This window comes from Sarcophilus harrisii, chromosome 1 (genome assembly GCF_902635505.1).
Source record: "Sarcophilus harrisii chromosome 1, mSarHar1.11, whole genome shotgun sequence".
NCBI lineage: Eukaryota > Metazoa > Chordata > Mammalia > Dasyuromorphia > Dasyuridae > Sarcophilus > Sarcophilus harrisii.
The window spans coordinates 597,466,161-597,492,436 of NC_045426.1; the positions used below are offsets into that span (position 1 = coordinate 597,466,161).

Here is a 26,276-nt window from a genome sequence, read left to right on the forward strand (position 1 = left end):
GACAAAATCATTTAAAATTTTAATTAAAATAATGGATACATATGCCTATATAGTTTATTATCATTATACTATAATATATTTTATTATTTAGTGTAATGTATAATCTAAGATGTTTTTCTACTAATTTTGGCATTACACCTTAGCTATAAAAAGAAAATAATTCTGGGTATGTATATGTACTTTATTTGTTGAGCTAATAAATACATGTATGGTAATTTTTCTTTTTTTAATGTTCTTTTTTGTTGTCCTTTTAGAGATAGAGAGTAGATCAATATTCAGGAGCAGAATGCAATGATTCTAATTGAAAAATTCCGAGCGATCAATTACAAAGGTAAGCAAAAAACGGTCCTGAGAAATGCAGGGCCAGCAACTTGTGGACTTTTCCACCACTCATTCTTCTACTTAGAGCATGCAGAGAACTACCGGGGTCATACCATCTTTCAATCAAATAAATCCCACCTCTCTGAGCACTGACCCACCTCAAGCAGAACATTTGATACATTATTTATGCCAATTCCTCAGTCTCAGAGTAGTAGATTGACCTAGTTTCTGTAGTACCAAAAGTGATGAAACTATTCTATTGGAAACTGAGTAGAGATTAAATTTAATGGAACTTAGTTATATTATGAAATTAACTACCAATTTCAAATTAGAATGTGCTAGGCCAATGAGTTTTAATGTGGAAATCTAGGATTATAAAACTGCACTAAGTTCCTTAAAATGTTAAATGGAAAATTACTTTAAAATAAACATTTTCTAATATTTTCAAAATACTTTTTGTAGAAACTTGAAAATATTTCGCAGATAATTTCTTCAAATTCTTTATATATATATTAAAATTCTGAATTCTTGCAAGAATTTTATTTAATTTCATTGTCTATTGTAGTTACTTTTTGTTCTCTATCTAAGTTTTTTTTTTTTCCCTTTAGGATCATTATCTTCTACTTCTATGGTAGCCCTATACAGTGTGTTTCATAGGGGGAAGTGGTAACTTATAAATTACATTTAATGATTTCTGTTTTTAAGTAAGGGCACAGTAAGCAAAGATACATTGCTAAGCAAGCTGAAGAGAGGGGATCAAATTTTAAATTATAAATTCATTTTACATAACCTGAATTCCAGGAAAATATTTAATCTAATTTCATTTTATTGAAAGAGCTTTATTGAAGAAGAGCTACCTAAATCCACTATATTAAAATTGCAAATACATTGCAATAAAAAGTTACTAGAGACTTGTAAGTTGCCTTTAAAACCAGGTAAATGGAAAATGTAACTCTGACAAAGTGTACAATCCCCTAAAGAATGGCTGGTGTATTATTGAAAATGAAATGTATTATTTACATGAATAATTGGTAAATAAAATAGACTAAACAAACATAGTAATACTGAACATCATAGAAGCTATTTTCATTAGTATTTAATCTTCATAATGATTTTATTCCAAATAGTTTGATTTCCAAACTAGAGTCTTGGATGTTTTTTTTTATTCTATTTACTCAAAATTATGCCTGTTAATAAAAAATGGTAAATAAGATTACTAATAAAGTTAATTAAACTAATAATAAAGAGTGCATATGAAAAACCATTGCAATTGATTTAAAGAAATCAATTTTGTATTATGTTACTTTATGAAACAGTTTTATTGTCTCATCTCTGAAATACTAATAAAGAAGTATAGCTATTCTATCAACTACTTTTTTTATCTTTCAAAATTCAAATTCAACTTGCTCTATCCTCCATATCGAGTTATAAAAATCTTCTAGAACCTTTTCTGTAATATGATAATTATCATGTGGTACCCTCAGCAGGACAATGATCATTGCAGCATGTTCAAATTACCTCTCATCAGGACAACCAGTTGTATTTACCAAAAATCTTTTTTTTTTTTTTTAACATTAGAAAAAAGAAGGACTTTCATTAAGTATACCTTGATATGGGGCACTAAATCCACGGTAGCGGTGATTGCTGTCTGTGACAAAGTGCAGCCGCAGCCAGTTTTTGTTGCTGATAATTGGTGGTGGTATATTCATTCCAGATAACCTAAATTAGGAAAGATGACAAAAAATGAAAATTAAGTCATTCTGCGGCACTGTTGCTTTGTAATACCATTCAATCAAGTGTCCCATTCTATTATATGATTCATGAAAATCAAGTTCCAACATTCAAAAATAATGCTTTACAACATTCAGATTAATGCTTCTAATGAAAAAGTAACATTATAAATTAGGTACACAGGATTACTGTGAAAGCCAGAAAACAGGAACTCATTCCAATTGTAAAAAATTTTTAATGTTAATGTGTGCTCACTTTTAATAATAATAAATAGACATAAATAAAGCAACATGTGTTCTTTTTTAAGTAGAGAAAAAAAAAATCAATGAAAAAATATCTCTCTATAGAGCATTTTTGTTTGGTTTTACTAGGCCTGTGGTTTTATTAGTATAGGGAAGTTCAACTTTGGAAATTTTTTGCACCAGTTCAGAATGACCACTGCTCTACAACTTAATATTTATGGAATTGCCTGAAGGAATAGAGAAGTTAGTGAACTTGTCCAAGATCTCATAGCTAGTATGTGTTACAGGCAATACTTGCACTTGCATTTCATTTTGAGAATGAATGGGGAGTCCTCTACTTACTATAACACCCAATGTAATTAGAGTAGATATCTAAAGTCAAATCACTTTATCCACATGAAGAAAGGGTGCATGTTTTCTTACAACAAAGAAACTTAGAAAGCTGCTGATATTGTGATCCCCTGATATCAACTTCCTAATAAGTTTCTATCATATTTTCTACATTTCTTGGTTCACAATTTTAAATATTACTCATTATTTTGCATCAATCATGTATTTCACATTTTCTTCCACATTTTAATAATTTAGACTCATTTTGTACATATATTTTCATAAGTAAAAACATATGGAGATGATGTTTATTCATTTCATTTCATCCATACATCCTATTCAATCAATTCATATATTTTTGAGGCACTGAAGTTTCATTGGCAACCTCGTTAAAGAAATCTACTTAAAAGTAAAAACCCTAATTCCCCAAATAAAATTTAAATATTATAAAGTGAGAGCAATATGCCATAATATATAATATTCTTTTAAAAAGATCTATGTTTTATAAAAGAGATTCAATCTATGGAATACTAATTTAGTTCTCTTTTTTTCCCTTTATTCTGATTTATTTCAAAATATGCTTAAATTCATTTTAATTTTTGATGGCTATCCTTGTTCTTGCCTTTTAATCAATAAGTACAGTTCATTTTCTTTTTTTTTTTTTCTTTTTTTTTTTTTAATTTAATAGCCTTTTATTTACAGGATATATACATGGGTAACTTTACAGGATTAACAATTGCCAAACCTCTTGTTCCAATTTTTCACCTCTTACCCCCCCCACCCCCTCCCCTAAATGGCAGGATGACCAGTAGATGTTAAATATATTAAAATATAAATTAGATACACAATAAGTATACATGACCAAAATGTTATTTTGCTGTACAAAAAGAATCAGACTCTGAAATATTGTACAATTAGCTTGTGAAGGAAATCAAAAATGCATGTGTGCATAAATATAGGGATTGGGAATTCAATGTAATGGTTTTTAGTCATCTCCCAGAGTTCTTTTTCTGGGCATAGCTAGTTCAGTTCATTACTGCTCCATTAGAAATGATTTGGTTGATCTCGTTGCTGAGGATGGCCTGATCCATCAGAACTGGTCATCATCTAGTATTGTTGTTGAAGTATATAATGATCTCCTGGTAGTACAGTTCATTTTCAAACATATTGAAAAATATAGGGACATTTATTTAATTTCTTTTTTTAAATTTATTTTAATAGCCTTTTATTTACAGGTTATATGTATGGGTAACGTTACAGCATTGACAATTGCCAAACCTCTTGTTCCAATTTTTCCCCTCCTTCCTGCCACCCCCTCCCCCAGCATTTATTTAATTTCTTAATCTTTTCTTTACAATTTCACTCATTTGCCTTTCTCGTGTTTTTTTGTTTAAAATGTTGAATGTTTGCTGTGTCTGTTCTTGTTTCTTTGATTTAAAAATTACTTCAAATAAGTGTGCATCTTGCTGAAAATTCATTCTTCTTACTGATAAATAGATTAATCTGTATCTTTATAACATTAGAAAAATTCCCATCATTTATTTGGTATTTGCTTTGTTGTTAGCCTTTTTTCATTTTTCTTTGAAATTTCTCCAATCTAATTAAAGTACTTACAATCATTATGTTTTTTAAATCTATCTTTTAATCATTCTGAAGTTTCTTATTGTTATTTCATTATTTATATAAAATTTGTAGAAATCTTTTCACTGTAAATTCTTAGGACTCATTTTATATAATTGATTAATATGCAATGACCTTTTAAATATTTTATTCTTTTTAAAATTGTCTTTATTCATTTCATTGTCAAATTATCTACTTGGATTCAGTTGCTTAATCATTTTTCAGATGTATCTAACATTTCATGTCTTCATTTGTGATTTTTTTTTTTTTGACAAAAGTACTGGAGTTTTCTGCCATTTCCTTCTCCAATTCATGAAGAAAATGAGTTAAATAAGGTTAAGTGACTTGTTCCTGGTCACAGAGGTAGCAAATGTCTAAAGCCAGTATTGATCTCATGCAGATGACTTTTCCTCATTCCCAGCCAGGCACTCTATGCACTGTGCCCCCTAACTTCCCTATCTGCTTGGGAGGTAGGCATAAACCCAACTTTCTCTCTTGAGTTTTTGTTTTTTAGTGTTTTCTTTTCAGATAATAAAAATGAAGATTAGAGAATTTAAGTGACTTGCACAATATGACACCAATAGTAAATATCAGAGGTAGCGGTTGAAATGTCTTTATTTAAATTCTGGATTTTTCTCCTGTTACCTTTATGAAGTTTCTTTTACCTAAGTAGCTCTGATCCTAGGATTTACAACATTTGATCAGAATGAACTTTCTTTTTTCTTTGTATTTTTCCTCCACTAATTTTCCTGAAGAATGATATTTCTTGCTTCTAATCATCTATGAAATTTCCTTTTTAGTCTAAATTCTTTTTTAATCTTGCAAAGTGTATTTTTACCAACAGACTCCCCTTCTAAGATCCATCTATCTTAATGGTTTCCATGACCACTTCTATGGTCACAACTTCCATGTCTATATACTTGTCTCCAAAATCTTCCTTGGTTTCACTGTTGTATATCCAGCTGTGTATGGTCATCCTTCTAGATAACCCATCAGTATTATAGAATCAGAATTCTATTAATGCATTTTTGAGAGCATATAGCATCAATATATGAATGAATAAAGGCTTCATGAAGTACTTGTAATGTGCCATGAAAAATATTAGGAATATCAATTAAAACTAAGATGCTTTCTAAGCACAAGTAACTCACATGTAGTAGATGACAAATGGAGGAGATTTTAGATGCATCTATGTGGAAAGACTTAAAACTTAAATTACAATTTTGAAACAGATAGGAAAGCATTTTCCTTAAATATAATTTCCATTGATAAAATTGGTGAGAACTTTAGCTTTCAAGCCTCCAGTAGCTAAAGTTGCTAAGGAGACAGATGTGGAGGTAATGATATTTTTAAAATTCAAATGTTTGGTTTTCCTTTATGTTGGCTGCAAGGACTTATCTGGAAGATCTAGTAATCTGAATGGCACTGTTATTCCTGAGGTTCTTAGGTTTAAATTTCCAGTAGTTTCCAGTTTACTGGTGGCTGATGTGAGGAATAAATAACCCTTTCACTACAAGGAATGCTAACACTGATGATGGCTGTTTGGGACCATGCTGGAAAAGGGATTGATTAGCTAAAACTTCCCACCATAACTTCCTCCTCTTAAAACAATTTCCCTTGGGGCAGCTAGGTGGCACAGTGGATAGAGTACCAGCCCTGAAGTCAGGAGGACCTGAGCCTCAAACACTTAACACTTCCTAAATGTGTAACCCTGGACAAGTCACTTAATTAACTCCAATTGCCTCAGGGGAAAAAGTAATCCCTCCTCTAAGTTTTACTATTTCTTTTGAAGATACTTCCCAATGATATTATTGATGATATTGATAATGATAATGATATTTCCACTTGTATTTTTTCCCTTTCTCCTTTCTTCTGCCTATCATTAATCAGTACCCAGTATATTCAAATACCACACATGTATTGGTCCAATAAGTAAATTTGAGAATTATTCCAATAAAATTTATTTTAATAATTGTGTCCCAGATTCTAGTGCTTCACTTCTATATTCCAACTGAAAATGCTTGGTAATAGAGAGATCTATTTCACCCATATGGTAAAAGCCTACATTAACTCAATTCAAGTCAGAAAACACTTATTATCTAGCTAAAATGCAAAAGATGCTATGCATATTTCTGAGAATATGCACTCTAAAAGAAAAAAAATACCTACTTTACCAAGGATTGGGAAACATTTATATGTAGAAACAAACATAAGAAACATAAAATATTTCTTTAAAAAGGAGAAATGACTTAAAAGCTAATAGAATCTAGTTTTAGAAGCAGAAATTACTTTAAAGACTGTCACATCTATCTTCTCATTTTATGGATAAAGAAACAGAGGCACAGAATATCAGAATAATTTACTCAGTGTCAAATAGGAAATAACAGATAAATTGGAACCCAAGTCTCCCTGATTCAAAATCTGGGTGTCCTTTACACATCTTACTACTCAAGAAATCATGAAACACTTTTCATGGTATTTGGCCCTTTGCTATATACTTTGAAGGAAATTGAGAATTCAAGAATTGGACATGAGGAGGGAGTATATTTAAAACACGTGTGACCATATGTGCAAAAGACAAAGTACGGGAAGTTACAATGTCATTCAGGAGAAATAGCTAATACATTGGTTTGAAAGGCTCAATACCTGACACAGTAGAAAAGTTTAATAAATGTGTTTTTGGTTGATTATATTAGAAATAACTGGAAAATTCAGTAGCAGCTATATTTTTAGGACTTCAAATTCCAGATTGAGAATTTTGTGTTTTATCTGAGAGGCCAGAGGACCCCACCCTTGCCTTTGTTGCTAAGATAAAATGTCAAAGTATTAAGCTAATATTAAAGGCCATATACAATCTAATTCAATATAACTCTTAAACCATGCTTGGTTATTCACCTGTTATATCTTTCCATTTCTGTTTTCATTTATTTTTATAGTCTAAATGATTAGGATATAAATTCCATAATATGGAATTGATGCTCCTTTCTCATATTGTAAAATGACTACAACTTATCTTTTTCAGCATAATTTGATTCATTGCTGTACTTTACATTCTCTAGGTTCTAATAAATACTGGGCTATTGATTATTGCTTAACCTTAACCTAATGACTTCTTCCTCTGCACATTTTGGGGATCTGTTTCCCATGCTTTAGTGACATTTCTTCAATACTGCTGACCTATCAAACTCTTTGCCTCAAAGCTCAGCTGATGTTTCATCTTTTTCTGATACCTTTCCTGATGCTCTCTCTTTCAGTCCTTTCCTGAACTGAAAAAAGCACTCCATTTTTGGGACAACTCTTTACTTTGGTTAACTCATCATATTTTTATCATACATAGCTTCTTTAGCAAACCATAAATTTCTTATGGTCAAAAATAGCATTAATCTTCAGTTTTATATCCTCCAAATATATAATCATGTCTTGCAGAGAGGCAGAGCTTAAGAAATAATTGTAAAATTGAATATATGTGTGTGTATATATATATATATGTATATATATATATACACACAATATAACTATGTTAATACACAGAGATAAGTATCTCTCTGTTTATCTGTATATGTATTGATGTTCTTTTCTTCTAGATTTTCACAGTCTGCTTTAGTCTTAATATTTTCCTTGGAGATTCTGATTCAAAGGTTTTAAAAAACTTTATATACTTTCCAAAATAGTTAACTTATTGTTATCTATTTTGCACAATTCAAAATATTTGTTAGCTATTTTGTTTTTAATTGATGCTCAATTTTATTTATAAAACTATATAAGCAAACAAATATTCTATTATTGGTTGTATACCTGCATAATTAAATTATTTAACTTTCATTGAATATTACAATATATAATTTAGTACATTCAGGCTGTAAAAAGCAAATGACTCCAAAAGAAAAAAGTTGAATCAATATATTTTATAACTTTTTAAAAAATAAAATCTAGTCTTTCCTGTAGGAGAATAGAATGTTTCAAATTCAAAGTTTTCACAATGAAATGTTTTACTTTTTGCATTGTAGTCAATATAACTGAAAAATATATGTATATAAATACATTGTCTTTACCAATACCTATGTTATCTCTTTTGTACTTTTTTTTTTCAAGAAGAGAATTGTTTATTATTAATTGATGTATGGCAAAGGACCCTGGGATAAGATTTTTCATTCTTTCATAAAAGAAATACAAGAAACACAATCAGGAATACAGTTCCTGCTGTATGTGCAGGAATTCCAGGTTTAGCATTCATAATGCTATGTAATCAGCACTGTCAGCTTGGATCAGACCCTAATTAAGAAAGTGTGGTGAAGGAGATTGATCAGGGAATCCCTGATCAATTGGTTTCCCCCAGTGCTGATTAAATTACACACTTTAAGGAGACTGGAAACAGAGACAAGACCTAAATGAAGTGCAAGGACATGTTCTAAAATCCTTTACCCCTTGAGAAGGTATGAAGAATCAAAGCTTGATGAAATTAGAGGATTATTAGACACTAGACAGGCAAAAGAAAGCCTTGGGTTTGGTGTATTTAAAAGGAAAGATACTCTCTAAGAGAAACCATGTCAGAGACAAATCTGAAGAGTATGTGTCTTTTGAGTTAAAAACACAGCTTGTTATGAATGAATATAAGGACCAGATCTTGCCTCTTAAAGATGGGGGTAGAAGATTTCTCTCTCCTTTTTTCTCCCTCATCCATATTTCCTCAGTCAAAGAATCTTGTATTGGAGATATTCAATAGGAGATACCATATTTAATGGGAGGCAGGTCCCTTGGGTCAAGTCACAAAACTAGAGAAGCTTCATGAATTCAAAATAACTATTAGCCCCAGTCATAAAGTTTTGAGAGGAGTGCTCCCAAGGAGTTCAGATGAATTACTTGATCAGCAGAAATCCTAAGCATTGAGAGGAATAGGGATAGTCCTAGTGAGGGTGGTATAGGAGAAAACTCTGTATCTTTCATGTTTGGGCACATCATCTTTTGATAGTGAATAACAAAAATGAAAATAAAGTGTTTACACCCTCATAAAGATGCTGTATTTATATGGGAGAAATGGAACAATAAAGATTTTTTTTTTTACTTTATAATGTGAATCAATCAAAGCAATAGTTGATTTCATCTTTCATCAAAATACAAAGTCAGAGAGAAGATATCAACCTTAGAATTTTCTAATAAGCAAGTCACTTTCTAGCAAAATATTATTCTAACCCCACTCATTTTAAAATTAGGATATAGAAGTGAGTGTGGGAGTAGGGATGGAGGAATTAAGTTACTTATCCAGGATCACAGAGATATTAAATTAGGCAAAATTTGACCCCAGGTCCTTTAATTACAGAGACAGTGCTCTAAGAAAGTGTTCTAAAACACTTATGGCTGTCCTTTATATGATCGCACTATTTTTAGTAGAATTACATAACTAAAAGCATATAGTGATTTTTACTTCTTGGAAAGTTTGTGTTTATTGAATAAATGACCATCTGCTTATAATAAACAGATTTAAGTTCCCTGTTTATGAGAAGCATATGAAATAGCAATTAACCCTGTACTGTGGTAATTTAAGTATCAATTTTTTAAAAAGTACATAAAGCTTTAAGACTCTTTGGCATAGGTAGTGGTAAAATGTTTTCTAGTCTGACAATCACATAGCTGTCTACTTTTCTCCTTAATTTTCAAGAAATAAAAAAGGAATTGGAAAAAAGAGGGAAAATCCAAGATATTCTAATTATAAATGAGAGTAATTTTGGCATAATGAATAAAAACCATATTTTGTGACCAAGAAGAACTGAGTTTAACTGATACATAAACTGATCCTGAGCAAGTTATTTAAATATTTAATCATTTAAACAGTTATTGTTCGGCTCATGTCTGTTAAGACTACAAGATTTAGAGAAAATGCTAATTTGTCTTGATGGAGGGAATTTCTTTACTCAGGAGCTCCTTAAACACACAAAATCAAATGTGTATTATTTATCTTTAGTTTCTAATTGATTTACAATATGACAAAGGAGAGAAAACTAGCATCTGACTCAGGAAAACTTGTGTTGAAGTCTGGGCTAAATTTTATACAGCAGATTACAAAGCACATGATTATCTATATTAGCGGAGAGAGTTCTTCACTGGTAGCTCAGATAAGTTTAAAATATTGTACTCTAATAACATTGGATCTTAAACTATTTAATATAAAACTTAATGTTGATCAAAAAAAATTTCTGGAAATATATTAACATTCATTCTTTAATGAATTCCCTGATATAAAATAGAGTAGCCAATGGAATTACCTTTAAAATGAATCTTAAATAAGTACCAGAATCCTGATTGTTGCTAAACCCCAAATACAAATCTACACATTGAAGTAATAGAGTGATTATTAATCAGAGAAATGCAAATTAAGACAACTCTGAGATACCACTACACACCTGTCCGATTGGCTAGAATGACAGGAAAAGATAATGCAGAATGTTGGAGGGGATGTGAGAAAACAGGGACACTAATACATTGTTGGTGGAATTGAGAATACATCCAGCCATTCTGGAGAGCAATTTGGAACGATCCTCAAAAAGTTATCAAACTGTGTATACCCTTTGATCCAGCAGTGTTACTACTAGACTTACATCGCTAAGAGATTTTAAAGAAGGGGAAGGGACCTGTATATGCAAGAATGTTTGTGGCAGCCCTCTTTATAGTGGCCAGAAACTGGAAACTGAGTGGATGCCCATCAATTGGAGAATGGCTGAATAAATTGTGGTATATGAATATTATGGAATATTATTGTTCGGTAAGAAATGACCAACAGGATAATTTCAGAAAGGTCTGGAGAGACTTACATGAACTGATGCCGAGCAAAATGAGCAGGACCAGGAGATCATTATATACTTCAACAATACTATATGATGATCAATTCTCATGGACGTGGCCATCTTCAGCAAAGAGATGAACCAAATCAGTCCCAATAGAGCAGTAATGAATTGAAGCAGCTACAACCAGGGAAAGAACTCTGGGAGATGACTATGAACCACTACATATAATTCCCAATCCCTATATTATTGCCTGCCTGCATTTTGGATTTCCTTCACAGGTTAATTGTACACTATTTCAAGATCTGATTCTTTTTGAACAGCAAAATAATTGTTTGGATATGTATACTTATATTGTATTTAATTTATACTTTAACATATTTAACATATATTTAATGGGGTCAACCTGCCATTTGGGGGAGGGGGTGGGGAGAAGGAGGGGAAAAACTGGAACAAAAGGTTTGGCAATTGTCAATGCTGTAAAATTACCCATGCATATAACTTGTATGTAAAAAGCTATAATAAAAAATAAATGATAGCATGATTTAATAAAGACAAAATTGAGAGACATGCAAAAGACCCCCTTTATGGGATGCCAATCTAATTCTGCTAAAAAAAAAAAGACTGCTAGATTTGAAGTCAGAGTATCTATTTGGGTTTAAATTGCAGCCTTTCCATTAACTTGTTTTGCGACATTAGGTAAAGCACTTAATATTTTGATACTTCAATTTTCTTATTTGTAAAATGAGAGGATTGGATGAAATCCAAAGACTCAATCTCTTAAATTACTGATCCAATATTCCTTTCAAGATCTTATAGGTTTTATGCTGTCCCACTTCAAGTCATCATCTATTTAGTTTTCTATTTCCCTGTATGTGATATTCCATTATTTTTCTCCCTGCCTTCTCATAGCAAATTCTTCAAGACTAAAATGAAGTCTCTGTTCATCCTGACCTTCATTGTATGTTTAGATCTGGTATTATTGTTTAAATGATATCTGCCATGATTCCGACTTTTGCTTGTGCTTCTCCCTATGAAAGTAATTTTGTATTTTCTTTAAGGGTTTTTTTATACATTTATCTATGTTTGCAATATTTGATTCAATAAAATGAAAGTTCCCTGAAGGAAGAAACTATTTTCTGTTTTATCTTTTATATTAAATAACTAACAAAGTGCATTGCTCAAAACATGTGTGATATGTATTTATTGAACAACTGAATGAACCAGTGATTCACATGCTATATTTATCCAATGTAAGGTAAACTTCTTGGAGATAGGGATGTTCTATTCTTGTTCTTGTTGAAACTGCTGTTCCCCATAATCGTTAGCATATTTTTCACATAATAGGTGCTCAATAAATAGTATCATACCTAAAGATATAGGTAGAAATTATTTGAGAACTAATAAATCGTACTTATATATATATATAAGTCAGGAAACTATGACCGTTTATTACCATGGATGATGCTATAGGCAGAAAACATTATTGATGTAATAATAATAATAATGTTAATAACAATAGTTATAGTTTATATAATGTCTCAGGATCTTTACAAACATAATATCATTTTATTTGAACAAGAACCCCAAGAGATAGGTTATTATTCCCATTTTATAGATGAGGAAACTAAGGAACAGACAAACTATATGATTTGCTCAGCATCATAGAACTAGTATTTGATGTTAGATTTGAATTCAATTCTTACTCTGCACTTTCCTCAGGGTCATCCAGTTACTGCTGCCAAGTTTATTTTTATATACTCTACTCCATTATGATAATGTCTAGGGAAACAGTGTACTACTTTATTCATCTTGAAGCAATACAATCAATCATCCATAAATCATCAATTAAGAAACTGTTGTATGTCATGGCCTGTGATAATCAAAGCAGACACAAAGACAAAAAGAAAGCAATCAATTTGTCCAAATAATTTATATTTAATTGTAATCTAGACTTGAAGAAAGCTAGTCTTATACAGACTAGCTGTATAAGATATGATTTAAAATTTTTCATATACATTTAAAATTTTTAATTTGATTTTGAAAAAGTATTACTCTAAAAAAAAAATCTGGACCTTGATGGACAAATGGTCTGAACTTTTATAAATTTTCTCATTCTTTAGTGTTATCTTAAAAAGTATTCTCCATTAAAGAAAAATATGCCCATTCCTAACCTTCTTTAAGATAGTGCCTTTGTGTATATATAATAACAAAATAAATCATTAACATATATTTAAAATTTCATACAATACTATTACATGACACATATTAAAGGCCTAAAGATTTATCTGTAACCAAAATAGCAGTGTGGAAGTTATTTCTTCCCCCTTCTTAATTGAATTATATCACCAAAGAAAGACTTAAATAATTCCTCATAGTTCCTTAGGATTTCAACTCAAATTCCATTTTGTTGTCCCCTTATAACTATATAAACAGATAGATAGATTCGAACTCAGAAGACTGCTGAAAGTGATTGAATTCTTGAATTCCCTACTGATTTTACTTTTTCTTACTTGAGTTGTTTTAAAATGAAGTCTGACAATTACTCTAACATGCTTAATTACATGTTATTTAATAATCTATTTCTTTGCTTTATGGGAGTGTATAATGTTGGGATTATCAGGCCTATTCATTATGGAAAAAAATCACTTTGGTAACCAAATGAAGAGTAATTTGGTAACCAAATTGGAAGAGATTTGAAATAGGGAAACCAATTAGAAATTTATTGCAATAATACCCATAAAAAGTGATGATAAATTGAATTAAAAGTTGTTACAGTATGAGAAGAGAGAGAATACATACCTGAAGAATGAACCAAAATTATTTTCTCATTGTTGGGATATGTAGGATGAGTGAAAGTGAAATTGTGAGCCTGAATGATTCAGAAGATATTAGTACTGTGAACTAAAAGAAGTTGAAAAAAAAAAAAGGGAAGTGTTTGGGGGGGAAAGGTAATGAATTCTGGTTTTGAATATTTTGAATTTGTCCAGATGTCCTCAGCAAAAGGAAAGAATATAGAGGGATATTGTAGGAGGCTTGCAAAGAGATAAAAAGATTCCGAACAGCTGTTCTGGAAAGTAGCATAATCAATATATTAGGAATGAGTAGAATATCAATATGAAGTGAAGCCCATTTGAGATTACATGAATTTGTAGTGGGCTAAATTGGAATTATTTTGTTTTGTTTCATTTTTAATTTCCTCCAGCTTTTTTCAGTAACACATAAATAGGTCTTAGATGGTAAGAGTAGCACAGGATTGTGTTTAAGAAGCTCTGTCTAAAATAGTAAATGGAAGCAACAAAATAAATAAGGAAAGGGTAGTGAAGAGTTAAATTGTGTCAACAAGAGTGAGAGACTGGTAGCTATACTTATCAGTATAGTTAATGCAGGCTAGCTGTTTTGCATAAGAAATGAGGGATGTCAGAAATGGAAGTTATGGTGAGGATTAAGAATATGGGTAAACGTTGTAAGGTATGAGAAAAGATATAATGAAAAACAATGTAATCTTCAAAAAAGAATTTTGTAGGACTCCAAAAGATACATTGATTCACTTTACTTTATTTAGATTCAACTTATCCAATATTAGTTAGACATTTACTAGAAATATTCAAGCAAGCAGAAAATCAACTTAAAGACAAATTGAATTGAGGGGTGACAGTGAAATAAATTGGAAAACATCTCGTTACATTACAAAGGAGACTTTAGGATACAATGAGGTTGATGTTAAGAAAGCTGCCTTAACAATTATGGCAGGGAAAGCAGGACTGGTCTTACTTGGGTTAAGAACTTGGGTAGTAGGGAAAAAAGGAGTAGCTGAGTTCATCATCTGGCAACTTCCTATTTCCCCAAATTATTCTTGCTAACTAGGTGTGAAGATAACTTGTTTCCACATTGTTGAATAAATGTAGATGCTTGACAAAACCTGCTGTCAGTGAACATTAGTCAGAATTAATTTTCATTGCCATAGGGCTAAAGCCCGGATGGCCAAATGCTAATTATGGCTCTGCTAATCAATGCAAGGGAGAGTCTCTGCTAGACACCACAAAAGATACAAAGATAAATGAGACAAGGTCACTGCTCTCAAAGACCTTATAACATCAAAGATCAGATAATTAATATGAATCAGGGTAAAATGAGGGAATTGCAATAAATAAAAGCTTAGGGGAGAGATTACTTTTAACTGAGAGCCAAAGGTTGTTCAAGGAAAGTTTCATGCTTCATTTCTTAGTTGTCTTTTCAGAATGGACCTACTTTCCAACCATCTCAAACTGATTGAAAATTTGAATTTAACTTTCTGAGTCTCAAGGCCCTGATGGTGAGCATTTATATTCTCACAGGCTTTGGTGGTCCATACTACATTCCTTGTCATCTCTGTATAATAACCTTTCTCTTTATCCATCTCTATCCTCAATAGAAATTCATGGCCCAGTCCTGGATTCTGGCTCTGATAGGTAACTTTTCAATTTAGGTTTACTGGAGCCAATTTCTCCATAATAGTTGCAAGATATATGTTTACTATGTTGCTTTGGAGTATCTTCCTCCTCATTCCATTCCTACCATCAAATTTTTATACATTTTTTGTTATTTTGTCCCCTTTAGAATGTAAATCTCTGACTACCAGGAATTGTCTGCTTGCTTGCATCTATTTTTCAGGAGTTTAGCAGAGTGACTGACACATATTATATGCTTAATAAACACTATAATCTGTCAATAATTATTTAACAACTAGGGACTATTGGTAAGAGCACTCTAATTAAACTCATGGTTATTTTAATAAATTTTAGGCAAACTTTACACTTTTTTAAGTCTGATTTCTATACTTAATGAAATTTATAGGACTCTACCACTTGAATAGGTTTCCAGACTAACAGGCTTTGTAGCATTTAGAAATAGAGTATTATTGCCTCTTATTTCATATTGTTTTCTCCACTTTTTCCTTGTATCAATATATAATATCTGAAAATTTTTCATGCTATTCCCCACTTAAAAAAAAATAAGCAAGTTTAGTGGTGTTCCTGGGCAAGTCACTTAATCCCAATTGATATGCCAGAAAAAAAAAAAAAGCATGCTGAGTCTATTTTCTTCCTAATTCTAGTCATCTTTCATGTTTATGTATATCAGGCTTCCTTGTCTAAGAAGAATTTTGTAAGATTATCAAATATTGATTCCAAAAATTGAATTAACCAACTTACTCATATGTATATATCCAAGTAGTATTAAGATAAACTGAGTTAAGAATATTTTGAACTACAATTTTTTTTATCTTTACTTCTATTTTTATGTTACTTATAGCTTACACATGTACATATATGTATATAAAATATTGCATACATAACTTATACTTAGGCAAAAGATAAATTTATTCTACAACTAGTAAAACAAGGTATTCAGAATAACTTTCTATGGTAGTTACAATAATGTATAATTTGATGTCTAAGAGGTACTAAGAGATAGCCATTGTCAAATGATTATTCCAATAACCTTCTAATTGGTTTTATATTCATTTTGAGTCAGTCAAAGATCTTGAAGGTCTTCCTCTCCCAGATTTACTTATTTATTGGGACTTTTTGAGGAGTAGGTGAAAAAGGTCATTCTTTGTGTCAATTGTTATCTTGCCTTAATCACTGAATGGATGTGGTCTCAGTCAAACTGAGACCTATTAAAAACCTTAGCTTTAAAAGGCCAAGGTCTCCTACTAAATCCATGGCCATCTCTGACCATCCTGATCTCTATCTATTCAGTGGTCCCAAATGGCCCTGGAGGAGAAAGTGAAGCAAGTTACCTTGAACAGCCCTTCCTAACTTAAATCCAATTCACTTGCATATTATGGCATCACCTTTTTCATGTCATGGTCCTCTTCCAGAATGAAGGATAAATAACCACCACCACAACAACAACTTTTATCCCCAACATCTCCGAAACTGATATCGGTAAAATACATTATTATTCTTCTTTTTGATGAAATCTCAATAATTTTTTTATTAACTTTAGAATAATATACACATTTTTATTTTGTTATTTAAAGTCTTTGATAATCTAATACTAATCAGTTTTTCAGAATGATAAATGGGAAGCAACCAAGGAAATGGCATATACCATGGTGAAGGGCCTTGTGATCATGCTATAAGAAAATCAAGTGAAGGAAACAGAATATATTTCGTTTGAAGAAGAGAAGACATAGGGAATCTTTATAGATATAGCAGATATTTGGAGCATTATCATTCTGAAAACCATTAGAAAACATTAGAAATGTGCTTTAGTCCCCCATGTTGTCCATAACATTAATAGAAAAAAAGTGGTTTGAGTCAATACTTGCAATCCCACAATATCAATAGGAGATATTATAGTGATATGAAACAGATCTAAGACTGCCTGAGTTGACTTTGTTAACAGGTGCATTGTTATAGAAGCTAGCTGTGGGGAATTAAATAAGGGATATTTAAAAATAGTTCTACATTTCTCTGGGAAGATCCTCAGTTCCCAAGAAGTTTCTTTGTATATTTCTTTTAATTTCATAGAATATATTAAAATGCTTTATTGTAGTGAATTTATTAATTTTTAATATATGCTGCTTTATGAAAAGTTGGAAAAGAAAAAATAGAATAAAAGGGAAAAAAAAACATGAGAGAGATTTTAAAAATAGTAAAAAGAAGGAAACATAACATGGGTTAATTTACATTCAGTTTCCTTAGTTCTTTTTCTGGAAGAGGATGCGTTTTCTGTCCAAAGTCTATTGGGATAGCTGTGGATCACTGAATTGCTGAGAAGAACTAAGCCTTTCATAGTTGATCTTAGCACATTCTTGCTGATATTATATGCAGTGTATTCCTGGTTCTGTTTGTTTCTCTCTACATGTAAATCTTTCCAGGCCTTTCTATAATCAGTTTGTTTATCATTTTTTTATAGAGCAATAATATACCATTAACTTCATGTACCACAACTTGTTCAGCCATTCTCCAATTAACAAGCATCTACTCCTTTCCCAATTCTTTGCTACCACAAAAAGAGCTGCTATAATCATTTTTGTACATGTGGGTCCTTTTCCCTACCTTATGATTTCCCTGAGATATACACCCAGTAGTGCAGTACTACTGGGTCAAAGGGTATGCACAATTTTATAGCCCTTTGGGCATAGTTCCAGATTGCTTTCCAGAATGGTTGGATCATTTCACAACTCCATCAACAATGCATTCGTGTGCCAGTTTTCCCATATCCCCTCCAACATTTATCTTTTTCTTTTTCTGTCATCATAGCCAATGTAAGAGGTGTGGGGTGGTACTTCAGAGTTGTTTTGATTTTGGTGGAGATTTGGAGCATTTATTCATATAGCTATTAATGGCTTTAATTTCATCATCTCAAAATAGTTCATATACTTTGACCATTTATCAATTGGGGAATAACCCATATTCTTATAAATTTAACACAATTCTTTATATATATTTTAGAAATGAGGACTATGAGAAATACTGACAGTAAAAGAAAAAAAAATCTTTAATCTAATAAAGGCTTCATTTTTTCCCTTTACACTTACCTTTGAATCTTGTTTCTGTTGATTTTGTTTGTGCAAAACCTTTTTAATTTATATACTCAAACCAGTACATTTTTCCTTTCATAACATTCTGTAGTTCTTCTTTGGCCCTACCTCCCTTCTCCAAAGATTTCATAGGCAATTTGTTCTCCTAATTTGTTTATGGTACCATCCTTTACCCGAGTTACATATCCATTTTGATCTTATTTTGGTATGGAATGAGAGATTTAGGTCTTTGTCAAGTTTCTGACATATTATTTTCCAGTTTTCTCAGAAATGTTTGTCAAATATTAAGTTCTTATTCCAGAAGCTGGATTTTAGGGATTTAACAAATACTAGATGGCTATAGGCTTTGATGATTATGTCATGAGTATCTAATCTATTCTACTGATCCACCACTCTATTTTTAGCCAGTTCCAAATGGTTTGGATGGCTGCTGTCTTATAATATAATTTTGGTCAGTTAACTGCTAAGCCACCATCCTTTGTTTTTGTTTTTATTTTTGTTTCCATTAATTCCCTTGATATTCTTGACTTTTTCTTCTTCCAGATGAATTTTGTTACAATTTTTTTCCAATTTTACCTATTTGGCTCTTCCATTAATGATTGGCTATTTGACTGGTATGGAACTGAACAAGTAGACCAACTTAGGCAGAATTGTTATTTTTATTATATTAGCCCAGCCTACCTATGAATTGATATTTTTCCAATTGTTTAGATCTTATTTTATTTGTGAGAGAAGTGTTTTGTAGCTGTGCTCCTATGGTTCTTGGGTTTGTTTAGTAGGTAGACCCTCAAGTATTTTATTTTGTCTACAGTAATTTTAAATGTAATTTATCTGTCTATCTCTTGCTGATAGGCTTTATCAGCAATATATAGAATTGCTGATGATTTGTGTGAGTTCATATAATCCTTTTTATTTCTTTTTCATATTGCTGACTGCTTTTGTCTTCCTTCATGGGGATATTGTGAATATAAGTTTGGTTGTTGTTGTTGTTGCTGTTGTTGTTTGATAGTATATATCAACCTTTAGGCACTGAATAATTTACTCTACCAGATGTGGAATTATAACCAAGATAGCACCAAAGGGCAAAACAAGGCACACAAAGAAGTTCCAGAGAAAAAGATGTTTTCTTCATGTAATGAAAAATTCCACCCTCTCACTTAGAGTTCTTTATAGTAAAAGTATCACAATCAATAGAGATATTCAAACAAAATCAGAATGTCTGCTTAGGTGGCATGTTGAAGAGTAGATTCTTATTCAAGTCAACTCAAATTAATAAGCTTAAATTAAGCACTTATGATGTGCCAGGAACTATGCTAAGAGATGGAAATACAAACACTGTCAGAAAGAAATCCTTCTCTCAATGGGATACATTCTATAGGGGAAAACAAGAAATAGATGGATGATGAAAAAGGGAGAATGGATGAAGAAAAAAATAACCATGTTAGGGGCATGATAGGGATTGAAAGAAAGAAGTAGAGAGAGCTACATGATTGCCCTGGGCACTATGCTTAAATGAAAGTTCTGAAATGGATAATTCAGATATGATTATAACAGGTGACCTTTAAAATTTCTTCTGATACTTGGATAATCTGATTCTGAAATAGAAGTTTCAAGATTTGACTTTGATTTTTTTTAATTCCAAGGAGGCCCCAGAGTATTGTATAGGTTTCTGGGGAAGAAATTTTCCTAATGAATGTTTGCCTCTTACTTGTACATTAATGAACAGGACTGCAGAGGGTGATTAATGTGTATATAATTATTTGCTCATTTTTTTTTGCTGTTCATTATATTATAGTAATGCTTGGTAACTACTCCTGATTAGCAGAGTATTAGTGTTTTGTTGAGGTTTGAGTCTCTGAAGAAAAGATTTTTTAAAAATAACTAATGAGAATAAAGTCAGAAGGGGGAGCCAAGATCCTGGAGTAAAGGCAAGGACTTCCCTGCTCTCTCCTCCAAAACCCCTCCAAATACATATAAATAATGACTAAACAAATTTTATAGCATCAGAATTCCCAAAAAGATACAGTGGAATGATTTTCTAGCCAAACATAACTTAGAAGGTCAACAGGAAAGTTCTCTTCCATCAAGGTAGGAGAATAGCACATTGCTGGATCAGGGCATTTCAGAACCACCCTTGCACTCAGCAAATAAGGAGCAGCCTTAAGGCCTCTAAATCAGTGGTGGCACCGAGGGTTCCAGACATTTCAGACCACACACACCAAAGATGACTTAAAAGGTGGGCAAGACAGATTTGTCTCATTTAAGTGAGAAGGCCTTAGAAAGCCATCAAACCAGTAGTAGGCTTTGGGAACCACTAAATTGCCAGCAGTGGCAGCAGTAGCAGCAATGACAATGATACAGACGGTAACACTAATCATGGCTTCTGAAGGTGTCAACTCACAGATAATAAGAGGGTCACAAGAAGGTATCTTTACTAGCACTAAACAATGACTCTGTTACTTTGCCCATATTCAGACCTGGGATATAATTCTGGTTCACAAACCCAGTGCAAGAAGGAGCACTTATATACTAGAACTCATGGTTCCAGGGCAGCAAAGAGTGTTTTACACCAAAGCATATGTAAAGAAGTGCAATAAACATACGTCTTCTTGGATCATACCACCTTAGAAGAAACTTGGAAAACTTAAGAGGTCCCAAGAAGGATTTCTGAAAACAGCTGCACAAAACCTGTAATCTTGGTTCATTGCACCCTCCACCCTGGGAACAGAGCTTTACTTTAACAAAGAGTAAAAGCCAAGTAATAGACTGGTAAAATAAGCAAAGACCAGAAAAAGATTCTCACTACAGAAAGTTACTAATGATAATAATGAACATCAGAACACATACTCAGAAGATAACAAAGTTAATGATCATACATCCAAAGTTTCCAAGAAAAATAAAAATTAGTTTTAAGCAATTAAAGAAATCAAAAGGTATTTTGAAAATCAAGAATGGTAGAGGAAAAATTGGGAAGAGAAATGAGAGATGCAAAAGGAAATAAGAAAAAAAAAATGAGAAAAATTCCTTAAAAAGCAAAACTGGCCAAATGGGAAAGGAGATTCAAAATTTCCCTGAGGAAAATGATTCCTTAAAAATTATAATTAAGTAAATAGAAGCTAATGACTTTATGAGAAATCAAGAAACAATAAAACAAAAACAAAAAAATAAAAAATAGAAAAAATGTGAAATATCTCATTGGAAAAACTGGCATGGAAAATAGATCCAAAAGAAATACTTTTAAAATTTATTGGTTTTTTTTCTGAAATCCATGATCAAAAATGACCCAAACACCATCTTGCAAGAAATTATCAAGGAAAATTCTAGAACCAAAGAATAGAATTGAAATTGAAAGAATCTACCAATGATCTCCTAAAAGAGATCCCAAAATGAAAACTCCCTGGCATTTTATAGCCAAATTCCAGAACTCCCAGGTCAAGGAAAAAATATTACAACCATGGGACAGTGGCACCTTTACCCAAAAAAAGCAGAGCTCCACAATATAAGTAGAAAAAAGGGGAAATACCAAAAGAAAATGAGCAAGAAACAGAAAAGAACCTTGTTCATAAAAAGCTATTATGAGCAGAATAAAACACCAACTCAGAAGGAAAGAATGTCCACAGAAGAAATCTCAAAGAGTAAGATAAAGTGGTCTCAAGCTCAAAGTGGTTTCTTGGAAATGATCATAACAAAAGGCAAATAAGAGAAGTAGAAAAAAAAATGAGAAAATAAATGAGAGGTATGAATGAGAGAGTTTGGAAAAGGAAAAGGAAAAAGAAAAAAAAAATTGAAGAAAATAACTACTTAAACAGGGCCACAGTTAGTGAGGAACTCTGGGTGAAGTATAAGACCCTTTAGTCCAGTAAAAAGGACCCCACTGACGGTGTCTAGTTTGGTTCACCATCCTTCACAAGCATTCTCTGCCTTCCTGAGAAGTCAGGGGTTGTGACAAACTATGTTGTAATTAAAGCCAGAATAATAACTAGTGGCAATGAGACATATACACAATAGCAAGTTATTTATGTGGTTATATAGTGCTTATGCAGTATGCTATAGTTATGTAAGGGTATTAGGGTACATAGGCTGAGAGAATTTGGAATAAATGGATTCCATGTTTGACCATCCACGTGAGTCCAACCTCTTCATTCCTCTTCTAAGATTAAGGACTTGGGCTGGTACCGAGAACCTACAGTGAGCTAGTCCAGACATTACAATAAAACAAATAGAAAAAGAGATATAAAAGATAACTGAAGAAAATGACACAATAAAAACTAGAACAGGACAAGTGGAAGCTAAAGACTTTGTGAGACAACAAGAATCAGTCAAACAAATTAAAAATAATTTTAAAAAATGGAATAAAATGTGAAATGCCTCGTTAGCAAAATAGCCAACCTGGAAAATAGATGCAGAAGAGATTCAGAATTTAAAAATTATTGGCCTACTTGAAGGTTAGGACCAAAAAATGGCCTGGATATCATTGTACAAGAAGTCATTAAGGAAAAGTGTCCCAATAATCTAGAAAAAGAGAGGGAAATGCTCATTGGAAGAATCCATCCTTTACCTTTGGAAAGAGATCCCACAAGGAAAATCCCAAGGAACACTGTTGTGAAACTCCAAAACTGTAATCTCAAGGAAAAAATACTTCAATTTGTCAGACAAAAATAATTCAGATATCAAGTAGCAACAGTCAGGATTTCCTAGCATCTTGCTGTTTCTACAATAAAGGATTGGAGGACCTTGAATACCATATTCCAGAAGGCAAAGAATTTGGGATTAGGACCAAGAATTAACTGTCCAGAGAAATTCAGCATCATTTTTCAGGTGAGGAAATGGAACTTCATTGAAGTAAAAGATTGTCAATCATTTCTATTAAAAAAAAAAAAAAAAAACTAGAATGACAAAGAACATTTAATCTACAAACACAGGACGCAAGAAAATCATAGAAAGATAAAAAGGGGGAAAATATATATTTAAAGGTTAAACTATTTACATCCCTACATGGGAAAACAATATCTATAACTCTTGAGAACTTTATGCCACTAGGGCAGACACAGGGGATCATCACATGGACTGAGAATATGGTTGTTAATGGACTCTGACATGATGACATTAAAGAAAAAGATATGGAAAAGGCCTGTACTGGAAAAAAAAAGAAAGGGGAAATATAATGGGACAATTAGTTAACACCAAGAGGTTCAAAAGATCTATTACAATGGAGGGAAAAAAGGGAAGGGAATGAGCATTGGCTGAAGCTTGATCTCATCAGTTTTATCTCTAAGAAGGACTAACTTAATCATTCAGTTGAGTATAGAAATTTATCTAATCCAATAAAGAAGTAGGAGGAGAAAGAGGAAAAAGGAGGGACAAGTTACAAGTGAGGGTAGAAACACTAAGGAAAAAGGTAAGAGAAGGAAGGAAAGTTTGAAAGAAAAATAAGATAGTGGGTGGAGTGGGTTAAAACAAAATGCTACTAAGTGAAGAGAGAGAAGTGATAGAAGATAAGATACTGATACTGGGTGGGGTGTATAAAAAAATCTAGTAAGAGAAGGAGGAGGAGTGATGGGAGATAAGATAGTGGGTGTGGTAGGTAAACAACAACAATATCACTAAAGCCAGAGTGAAAAGAGAGAAGAAAAGTATATGTAAAGGGGAAAATTGAATGGAGAGAAACAGGAGCTGGTAATCATAACTATCAATGTAAATGAGATGAACTTTTCCTTAAAACAGAAGCCAATAGTGAGTAAATTAAAAAAAAAAAAAAAAAAAAAAAAAAACAGAATCCTATAATATGTTGTTTACAAGAAACACAGAGTAAAGGTAAAAGGCTGGAACACAATTTATTGTGTTTCAACTTGTTATGCCACAGTTCTCAGTTTCCCTAATTATCCTGATCCAGTCCTGACTCAGTTTCTCTGATTTTCAAAGTGCAGTCCTCCAAAACCTGCCCTCCTTCTTTATCAAAATAATTGATAAAGATAAAGGATCTTATGTTTTAGAATATCAGAATGCTTCTCCCCATCCCAAGTTATGCAAATGTCAGATACCATCTTATCAAGATGTCATCTCATCTCCAGTGGCTCACCCTATCCTGTCAAATTCCAACTCTCAGCATCCTGACCCTGACCCTGCCTTAATCTACCCCCTGAATCTGAGTCATGTATTTATAGGTCATTGAGAACTCATTGTTTGCTGGATTCTTGGAGACAATAGTCTCATTCACCCCTGGGACCAAACCATGGATCCATTTGGTCCCAGTAAATCTCTCCCATTTAATAAATTATTAAATACTCTCAAATCTCTATCTTGCCTCAGTTTCTCCGGCATTACAAACTGAAATTTTAAAAAAGGGGGTAACAATCTGATCTCAGATAAAGATAAATCTTACTAAAAGAGACAAGGAGGGAAAGAACATTTTGAAATAGGGTTAAATAATGAAATAGTAAGGATACTAAATGTATATTTACCAAGTGGTATTGTAGGCAAATTCCTAGAGAAGATTTTAAGCCAGTTACAGAGAGAGACAGCACAACTATTCTAATGGAGGATTTCAACCTTCTTTCTACACCGAATAAGAAAAATCTTACCACAAAATAAACAAAAAGAAATGAGGGAGTTTAATAGGATCCTAGAAAACCTAGATATGATAGACCTCTGGAGAAAATTAAATAGGGACAGAAAGGAAAACACCTTTTTCTGGCATCTACACAAAAACTAATTATATATTACGGCATTAAAAACCTCACAATAAAATGTCAAAAGACAGAAATAGTAAATGCTTTCTTTTCAAACTATAATACAATAAAAAATACATTCAATAAAGGGCCAGAGTAAAACAAACAAAAATCAATTGGAAATTGAATAATCTAATTTTTTTCAATTAAAGATTTATTTTCAAAATATTGACATGGATAATTTTCAACATGCACTCTTTTGAAACTTTATATTCTTTTTTTTTTTTTTTAATAGCCTTTTATTTACAGGTTATATGTATGGGTAACTTTACTGCATTGACAATTGCCAAACCTCTTGTTCCAATTTTTCCCCTCCTTCCCCCCACCCCCTCCCCCAGATGGCAGGATGACCAGTAGATGAAATTTTATGTTCTATTTTTTCTCTCCCTTCTCCCTTCCCTCTTCACTAAACTGCAAATAATCCAATATATATTAAACATCTGCAATTCTTCTCTACATATTTTCACAAATATATTGCAAATCATATCAAAAGGAAAAAAATATATAAAGAAAACAAAATGCAAGTAAACAACAACAAAAAGAGGGAAATACTATGTTGTATTCACATGCAGTTCCCTACTATCTTCTATCTGGGTGCAGATGGATTTCTTCTAAATAATCTAATTCTAAGGAATGAGTGGGTCAAAGAACAAATCACAGAAACAATCCATAATTATATTGAAGAAAATCATAATAATGATACAACATACCAAAACACATGGGATGCAGCCAAAATAGTTCCTAGGAGAAACTTTATATCTCTAAATAGTACAAAAATAAAATAGAGAAAGAGGAGATCCATGAATTAGCCATGCAAGTAAAAAAAAAAATTAGAGAAAAAGACAAATTAAAAACCCAAATTAGAAATTTTGAAAATAAAAGGAGAGATTAATAAATTAGAGACTAAGAAAATTATTGAATTGATAAACCAAACTGGGAGCTGATTTTATGAAAAAACTAACAAAACAGATAAGCCTCTAGTTAATCTGTTCAG

General features: G+C 32.0%; 1 protein-coding gene across 2 annotated transcripts in view; it reads right to left on the reverse strand.

The window, feature by feature from the left end:
* CSMD3 (CUB and Sushi multiple domains 3) overlaps window positions 1–26,276 on the reverse strand; it is a 1,575,929-nt gene that overhangs the window by 1,010,589 nt on the left and 539,064 nt on the right. For both annotated transcript variants that reach the window (XM_031954893.1, XM_031954946.1), the window contains exon 6: window positions 1,928–2,040. In XM_031954893.1, coding sequence (XP_031810753.1) covers window positions 1,928–2,040 — 113 coding nt within the window. The remainder of the gene's footprint in view (window positions 1–1,927; window positions 2,041–26,276) is intronic.